The 9,505-nt window shown below is 42.3% G+C and overlaps 1 protein-coding gene across 1 annotated transcript; it reads left to right on the top strand.

Annotated features, from left to right (window-relative positions):
* Positions 1 to 145: 145 nt before the first annotated feature.
* Positions 146 to 9,165, top strand: LOC115174138 (mpv17-like protein). Its single transcript, XM_029733064.1, has 4 exons — positions 146 to 1,419; positions 3,030 to 3,100; positions 5,276 to 5,305; positions 8,889 to 9,165. Exons 1-4 carry the CDS (start codon positions 1,098 to 1,100, stop codon positions 9,120 to 9,122), a joined length of 657 nt encoding a protein of 218 aa, XP_029588924.1. The 5' UTR covers positions 146 to 1,097; the 3' UTR covers positions 9,123 to 9,165.
* Positions 9,166 to 9,505: the final 340 nt, after the last annotated feature.

Raw genomic sequence — 9,505 nt, forward strand, 5'->3', positions numbered from 1 at the left:
GGAGAGAGAGGAGAGGAGAAGGAAGAGAGAGAGGGAGAGGAGAGAGAGAAGAGCGATGAGCGAGAAAGAGAGAGAGAGAGAAAGAGAGAGAGAGAGAGAGGGAGAGAGACAAAACAAGCTGTGCGTAAAAGTAGTTGCCGGCCACCATACATGCGTGTAAAAGTGAAGTGCTGCGTCCAGTGCTCGCAGCCTTACAGATTAACAACACATTTGATTGGTTTAAAATCCGCATGCCCACTACTCTAAAAACTAACAGGGGTCATTGAGATTTGTGGAGTTGTTGAAGCGCGCTATAAATCTGAGCGCCTCACGGGACAATCCTCTAGATTAGCGGTCGACGCACAGGATGGATTTTGTAGATAGCAACCTGATACTGTACCGTACTGGTCGGTATACAGGGACGGGATCATCTAGAATGGACCAATGAAATGCTTTAAATGTAACGTATCGATGGATTTCGCTACTCTTCCATTATCAAATGAGTCCGTTGTTATAAGGATAGAATGTGTGTAGTCCTAACGGTTAATGAGGCTAGATGAGCTATGACCGGAGAGCTAAATACGGACCTTTCCCGTTTGGATTCCAAAATGAAGAGACCCAACGGAATGGTGGCAGATTTGGTGCGTTACAACACTGTCTTATGGGACCTTTGTGATGGAGCCGTTTTACTTTCTCACTAAAACAAGCAGATCTAAGAATGCGTAACAGTACTTTAATGGTTGGAAGTAACGTCTAAACCTTTGGGCTAATATTAATGTATTTTCGGGTTCTGCTTGCTCACTAACATCAGATAACAATCTCAGGTATACAAGCGTAGACTACATTTAGCTGGCATGCCAAGTGTGTGAATAGGAGGAACTTTAAAATATCTATCCCGCCATTGTGCCCTTGGGTAGGTCACTTAACCTATAACCTGCTCCAGGGCCGCTGTTCTGCCACTGACCGACCGGTGCCTCTCTCAACCTGTGTGTTTCTTCACCTCGGACGATTTGGAAAGGCAGAGGACAACTTTCCTTTTGAAGTTTCACCCCAACAATGGACTAACTACACAATTATATTCTACTCTGTTGTGTTGTCGTAGAACACCGCAGTTCAAAATGAACGTGTTGAAAATGAGGAAAGCCGTATTAAAAGAAGCGGTTAAACGGTTCCCATGGCTAGCCAACGTTACTCTGTATGGCTGCCTGTTTGCCGGCGGCGACTTCGTTCATCAGATGATCGCACAAAGAGAAGAGATGGACTGGAAACACACCAGAAATGTTGCCATAGTGGCCATCAGCTTCCATGGAAACTTTAATTATTTCTGGTTGCGCGCTTTGGAGAGCCGTTTCCCAGGAAAATCTCCCGGAATGCTTTTCCGCAAACTGCTCCTGGACCAAAGTTTTGCATCACCCTTGGCAACGAGTGTCTTCTACACAGGTAACGTGCATTTTACTGTGGAAAGTTTAATAGAAGTGTATCTATTGTAGCCTACAACAATTTCCGAATTTTCTAAAGTGGCCTACATAGAATTACCTTATATATAGAAACAGACCAATGCGTCATGTCCATTGGGTAATAGGCCCAGGCTAGGCTACTCTCCTATAGCCTAACCCTATAGCCTAACTCTATAGCCTAACTCTATAGCCTTATAGCCTAACCCTATAGCCTAACCCTATAGCCTAACCCTATAGCCTAACCCTATAGCCTAACCCTATAGCCTTATAGTCTAACCCTATAGCCTAACCCTATAGCCTAACTCTATAGCCTAACCCTATAGCCTAACCCTATAGCCTAACCCTATAGCATTATAGTCTAACCCTATAGCCTAACTCTATAGCCTAACCCTATAGCCTAACCCTATAGCCTAACCCTATAGCCTAACCCTATAGCCTTATAGCCTAACCCTATAGCCTAACCCTATAGCCTAACCCTATAGCCTAACCCTATAGCCTTATAGTCTAACCCTATAGCCTAACCCTATAGCCTAACTCTATAGCCTAACCCTATAGCCTTATAGCCTAACCCTATAGCCTAACCCTATAGCCTAACCCTATAGCCTTATAGTCTAACCCTATAGCCTAACCCTATAGCCTAACCCTATAGCCTTATAGCCTAACCCTATAGCCTAACCCTATAGCCTAACCCTATAGCCTTATAGCCTAACCCTATAGCCTAACCCTATAGCCTTATAGCCTAACCCTATAGCCTAACTCTATAGCCTTATAGCCTAACCCTATAGCCTAACCCTATAGCCTAACTCTATAGCCTAACCCTATAGCCTTATAGCCTAACCCTATAGCCTAACCCTATAACCTTATAGCCTAACCCTATAGCCTTATAGTCTAACCCTATAGCCTAACTCTATAGCCTTATAGCCTAACCCTATAGCCTAATCCTATAACCCTATAGCCTAACCCTATAGCCTAATCCTATAACTCTATAGCCTAACCCTATAGCCTAACTCTATAACCTTCTAGCCTAACCCTATAGCCTAACCCTATAGCCTAACCCTATAGCCTTATAGCCTAACCCTATAGCCTAATCCTATAACCCTATAGCCTAACCCTATAGCCTAACCCTATAGCCCTATAGCCTAACCCTATAGCCTAATCCTATAGCCTTATAGCCTAACCCTATAGCCTAACTCTATAGCCTTCTAGCCTAACCCTATAGCCTAACCCTATAGCCTAACCCTATAGCCTAACCCTATAGCCTTATAGCCTAACCCTATAGCCTAACCCTATAGCCTAACCCTATAGCTTAACCCTATAGCCTAACCCTATAGCCTTATAGCCTAACCCTATAGCCTAACCCTATAGCCTAACCCTATAGCCTAACCTTAAAGCCTAATCCTATAACCCTATAGCCTAACCCTATAGCCTAACCTTGGATGTGTGTATTTGTAAATGCTGAATGTGATGAACGGACTGCAGTGTTCTAACGTGTACTCGTTCAAAAGGTCATGTGCAAATGCACGAGGTTTGAGTGATGCGTGAAATGGTCACAAGTGTGACCTACAGTTTGTACTCTCTCCTCTTCTTCTGCAGGAGTGAGCTTCTTGGAGAATAAAGACGATGTCTTGGAGGACTGGAGAGAAAAGTTCCTCAACACGTACAAGGTAAGATGAAATCAGAACGAACCGGAACCGACCGAGAGGCCGGCCGGCCCACGCATACAGGCAGAGAAGGAAAGTCACCTTCCGCCTGCCTGGTGTGAGCTCACCCCCTATTAACCCAGATTATGGCACCGCTTTTGCGCAGCAATGGGCAGGCGGCCAGGGATACTGCAATGCATGACTGTTACTGCCAGTGGAAAACAAATAAGGAGCCCAACTCTTCCAGGCCCAACAACCGTTGTAAAATAATACTGAGATCTGGGTAGAACATATTCCCCCTATTGAAATAAAATATAAAGGCAGTGTAGAAAGTTAGAGGGGAGCTGCTGGAAGAAGTCCCATTGATCTGAGTGGTAGGAATACAGCTCTGGACATATAGAGAGGGGTGCTGCTGGAAGAAGTCCCATTGATCTGAGTGGTAGGAATACAGCTCTGGACATATAGAGAGGGGTGCTGCTGGAAGAAGTCCCATTGATCTGAGTGGTAGGAATACAGCTCTGGACATATAGAGAGGGGTGCTGCTGGAAGAAGTCCCATTGATCTGAGTGGTAGGAATACAGCTCTGGACATATAGAGAGGGGTGCTGCTGGAAGAAGTCCCATTGATCTGAGTGGTAGGAATACAGCTCTGGACATATAGAGAGGGTTGCTGCTGGAAGAAGTCCCATTGATCTGAGTGGTAGGAATACAGCTCTGGACATATAGAGAGGGGTGCTGCTGGAAGAAGTCCCATTGATCTGAGTGGTAGGAATACAGCTCTGGACATATAGAGAGGGGTGCTGCTGGAAGAAGTCCCATTGATCTGAGTGGTAGGAATACAGCTCTGGACATATAGAGAGGGGTGCTGCTGGAAGAAGTCCCATTGATCTGAGTGGTAGGAATACAGCTCTGGACATATAGAGAGGGGTGCTGCTGGAAGAAGTCCCATTGATCTGAGTGGTAGGAATACAGCTCTGGACATATAGAGAGGGTTGCTGCTGGAAGAAGTCCCATTGATCTGAGTGGTAGGAATACAGCTCTGGACATATAGAGAGGGGTGCTGCTGGAAGAAGTCCCATTGATCTGAGTGGTAGGAATACAGCTCTGAACATATAGAGAGGGGTGCTGCTGGAAGAAGTCCCATTGATCTGAGTGGTAGGAATACAGCTCTGGACATATAGAGAGGGGTGCTGCTGGAAGAAGTCCCATTGATCTGAGTGGTAGGAATACAGCTCTGAACATATAGAGAGGGGTGCTGCTGGAAGAAGTCCCATTGATCTGAGTGGTAGGAATACAGCTCTGGACATATAGAGAGGGGTGCTGCTGGAAGAAGTCCCATTGATCTGAGTGGTAGGTCTACAGCTCTGGACATATAGAGAGGGGTGCTGCTGGAAGAAGTCCCATTGATCTGAGTGGTAGGAATACAGCTCTGGACATATAGAGAGGGGTGCTGCTGGAAGAAGTCCCATTGATCTGAGTGGTAGGAATACAGCTCTGGACATATAGAGAGGGGTGCTGCTGGAAGAAGTCCCATTGATCTGAGTGGTAGGAATACAGCTCTGGACATATAGAGAGGGGTGCTGCTGGAAGAAGTCCCATTGATCTGAGTGGTAGGAATACAGCTCTGGACATATAGAGAGGGGAGCTGCTGGAAGAAGTCCCATTGATCTGAGTGGTAGGAATACAGCTCTGGACATATAGAGAGGGGTGCTGCTGGAAGAAGTCCCATTGATCTGAGTGGTAGGAATACAGCTCTGGACATATAGAGAGGGGAGCTGCTGGAAGAAGTCCCATTGATCTGAGTGGTAGGAATACAGCTCTGGACATATAGAGAGGGGTGCTGCTGGAAGAAGTCCCATTGATCTGAGTGGTAGGAATACAGCTCTGGACATATAGAGAGGGGTGCTGCTGGAATAAGTCTCTGATTGTTATATGAGTGGAAAATCAAGCTTTTTTTAAAGTGCTTTATTGTCACAGTCTCACAATACACTTTATAAAGGAAATACAGACAGAGAGATAAACTCAGCAGGCATAGATACAGACAGACAGGCGGACAGACAGGAAGACAAATGAGAGGCAGACAGACCAGACCTGCTGGTCAGTTTATGATGTGAAGTATCTGTGCTAGAATGGAGCTCTTGGAATAGTGTATTTGACTTGGTTTGATTATTAACATGTTTCTTGTCTCTTTGAATTTCAGACTGGACTCATGTACTGGCCTTTCATGCAGGTAAATGATACGGATGCTATTGATAGACAGTGTATCACTGTCCTGTAAATATCCCAGTGTATTGATGATAAACTATATTGTGTGAAGACATAACGTCATGCTCTGAAATGTCCCCACCAACTAATACACATGCAGAGGAATTTACTATAAACATCCGGTTGAGCCTGTGCTGTGTCAATACAGTACTGTCACACACACACACACACACACACACACACACACACACACACACACACACACACACACACACACACACACACACACACACACACACACGCTCTCTCTGTTCTATTTCAGTATGATGTTTATTTACTGTTAGAGATAACCATCTTCTGTTGAAGTGATGATCTGATGTCATAACATGGTGCTGGAATTTTTTATGTTTGTTCTGTTCTAATAACGAATGTCTGTGTTCTATTCATGTTCTGTTCTAATAACTAATGTCTGTGTTCTATTCATGTTCTGTTCTAATAACTAATATCTGTGTTCTATTCATGTTCTGTTCTAATAACTAATGTCTGTGTTCTATTCATGTTCTGTTCTAATAACGAATGTCTGTGTTCTATTCATGTTCTGTTCTAATAACTAATGTCTGTGTTCTATTCATGTTCTGTTCTAATAACGAATGTCTGTGTTCTATTCATGTTCTGTTCTAATAACTAATGTCTGTGTTCTATTCATGTTCTGTTCTAATAACTAATGTCTGTGTTCTATTCATGTTCTGTTCTAATAACGAATGTCTGTGTTCTATTCATGTTCTGTTCTAATAACTAATATCTGTGTTCTATTCATGTTCTGTTCTAATAACTAATGTCTGTGTTCTATTCATGTTCTGTTCTAATAACGAATGTCTGTGTTCTATTCATGTTCTGTTCTAATAACTAATGTCTGTGTTCTATTCATGTTCTGTTCTAATAACTAATATCTGTGTTCTATTCATGTTCTGTTCTAATAACTAATGTCTGTGTTCTATTCATGTTCTGTTCTAATAACGAATGTCTGTGTTCTATTCATGTTCTGTTCTAATAACTAATGTCTGTGTTCTATTCATGTTCTGTTCTAATAACTAATGTCTGTGTTCTATTCATGTTCTGTTCTAATAACGAATGTCTGTGTTCTATTCATGTTCTGTTCTAATAACTAATGTCTGTGTTCTATTCATGTTCTGTTCTAATAACTAATGTCTGTGTTCTATTCATGTTCTGTTCTAATAACGAATGTCTGTGTTCTATTCATGTTCTGTTCTAATAACTAATATCTGTGTTCTATTCATGTTCTGTTCTAATAACTAATGTCTGTGTTCTATTCATGTTCTGTTCTAATAACGAATGTCTGTGTTCTATTCATGTGCTGTTCTAATAACTAATATCTGTGTTCTATTCATGTTCTGTTCTAATAACTAATGTCTGTGTTCTATTCATGTTCTGTTCTAATAACGAATGTCTGTGTTCTATTCATGTTCTGTTCTAATAACGAATGTCTGTGTTCTATTCATGTTCTGTTCTAATAACGAATATCTGTGTTCTATTCATGTTCTGTTCTAATAACGAATGTCTGTGTTCTATTCATGTTCTGTTCTAATAACGAATGTCTGTGTTCTATTCATGTTCTGTTCTAATAACGAATGTCTGTGTTCTATTCATGTTCTGTTCTAATAACGAATGTCTGTGTTCTATTCATGTTCTGTTCTAATAACGAATGTCTGTGTTCTATTCATGTTCTGTTCTAATAACGAATATCTGTGTTCTATTCATGTTCTGTTCTAATAACGAATGTCTGTGTTCTATTCATGTTCTGTTCTAATAACGAATATCTGTGTTCTATTCATGTTCTGTTCTAATAACGAATGTCTGTGTTCTATTCATGTTCTGTTCTAATAACGAATGTCTGTGTTCTATTCATGTTCTGTTCTAATAACTAATATCTGTGTTCTATTGATGTGCTGTTCTAATAACTAATATCTGTGTTCTATTGATGTGCTGTTCTAATAACTAATGTCTGTGTTCTATTGATGTGCTGTTCTAATAACTAATGTCTGTGTTCATGCAAGTGACTGACTGAACGAATCCTCACTATCTGTAGCTGCAATTTGTCAGTACGCCCAGACCTTTGTTTTGAGAACGAAATATGTCTCAGCTTAGAGAGAAGAAGCCTGGTGAGGTGTTGGTCTGTCACATGTTATGAACCAGTATTGGTCTGTCACATGTTATGAACCAGTATTGGTCTGTCACATGTTATGAACCAGTATTGGTCTGTCACATGTTATGAAACAGTATTGGTCTGTCACATGTTATGAACCAGTATTGGTCTGTCACATGTTATGAACCAGTATTGGTCTGTCACATGTTATGTACCAGTATTGGTCTGTCACATGTTATGAACCAGTATTGGTCTGTCACATGTTATGAACCAGTATTGGTCTGTTACATGTTATGAACCAGTATTGGTCTGTTACATGTTATGAACCAGTATTGGTCGGTCACATGTTATGAACCAGTATTGGTCTGTCACATGTTATGAACCAGTATTGGTCTGTCACATGTTATGAACCAGTATTGGTCTGTCACATGTTATGAACCAGTATTGGTCTGTCACATGTTATGAACCAGTATTGGTCTGTCACATGTTATGAACCAGTATTGGTCTGTCACATGTTATGTACCAGTATTGGTCTGTCACATGTTATGAACCAGTATTGGTCTGTTACATGTTATGAACCAGTATTGGTCTGTCACATGTTATGGACCAGTATTGATCTGTCACATGTTATGAACCAGTATTGGTCTGTCACATGTTATGAACCAGTATTGGTCTGTCACATGTTATGAACCAGTATTGGTCTGTTACATGTTATGAACCAGTATTGGTCTGTTACATGTTATGAAACAGTATTGGTCTGTCACATGTTATGAACCAGTATTGGTCTGTCACATGTTATGAACCAGTATTGATCTGTCACATGTTATGAACCAGTATTGGTCTGTTACATGAATGAAACAAAACAGTAATGATTAATTAATTATGCTAAATCATGCAAATATAACTTGTCTGTGTATGGCTGTATATAAGACAACAGCTGGGACTGCCCCAGCAGAGCTCCTGATTGACATGTGTACTATGGTGCATTGAGTTGGTTGGAACCTCTCCAGCACGCTGACAATAAACAATGATTCATTTAAGATGGACTTCTGGTTTCCCTGATGGAAATTTCCACGACATGGTGGTGAATTTCCACGACAATTGTTATAACACACACACACACACACACACACACACACACACACACACACACACACACACACACACACACACACACACACACACACACACACCTGTCAGTCAGTGGTGCATGTGCAGTGTGCTGTAATACAATACTAGTGTTATTTTCTGATGCACTTCAAACTGACACCTGTTTTTATCTCTCCCTCCCTCTTCTACCCTCTTCACCCCCTCCCTCTCCCTCTCCTTCCCCCTCACTCTCCCTCCCTCTTCACTCCTACCTCTGCTTCTCCCTCCCTCTTCACCCCCTCCCTTTCCTTCCCCCTCCCCCCTCTCTCTCTCTCCTCACTCCCTCCCTCCCCAGTTCCTAAACTTCATCCTGATGCCTCTGTACCTGAGGACAGTCTTCATGGGCTGCTGTGCGTTCCTGTGGGCCACCTTCCTGTGTTTCTCCCGGCAGAGCGGGGACGGTACGGCCAGCGTGGCCCTCACCTTCGTCCTGTATCCCAAACAGAGGCTGCAGGCTGCCCGGGAGGCCCACCTCGCACGCAAGAAACAGACAGAAGAGGAAGAACAGCAGCAGAGCACTGACAACTAACTGAATTGGTTCAATGAGATTCGATTCAATTCAGGAAACAGAAAACAGAAGAGGACCTGAGCACTGAAAACTGAACTGCTAAAATGTTATTTCAAATGAATTTCAACAAAACGTTGTTATATCTCCGTCTTCAAGGGCAACAAGACAAGGAACGAGGGCATGGTTAGAGGGTGAGGACACAACGTCATCATGTGAGGCCAGGCCAGGCTCTCACACCTTACAAAAAAACAAAAAAACACAGTGAGAACTTAATCAGTTGGATTGAATATAACTTTATTGATATCCTCAGGGGCAAGGATGAGTGAATATAACTTTATTGATATCCTCAGGGGCAAGGAGGAGTGAATATAACTTTATTGATATCCTCAGGGGCAAGGAGGAGT

Source organism: Salmo trutta, chromosome 1 (genome assembly GCF_901001165.1).
Source record: "Salmo trutta chromosome 1, fSalTru1.1, whole genome shotgun sequence".
Taxonomy (NCBI): Eukaryota; Metazoa; Chordata; class Actinopteri; order Salmoniformes; family Salmonidae; genus Salmo; species Salmo trutta.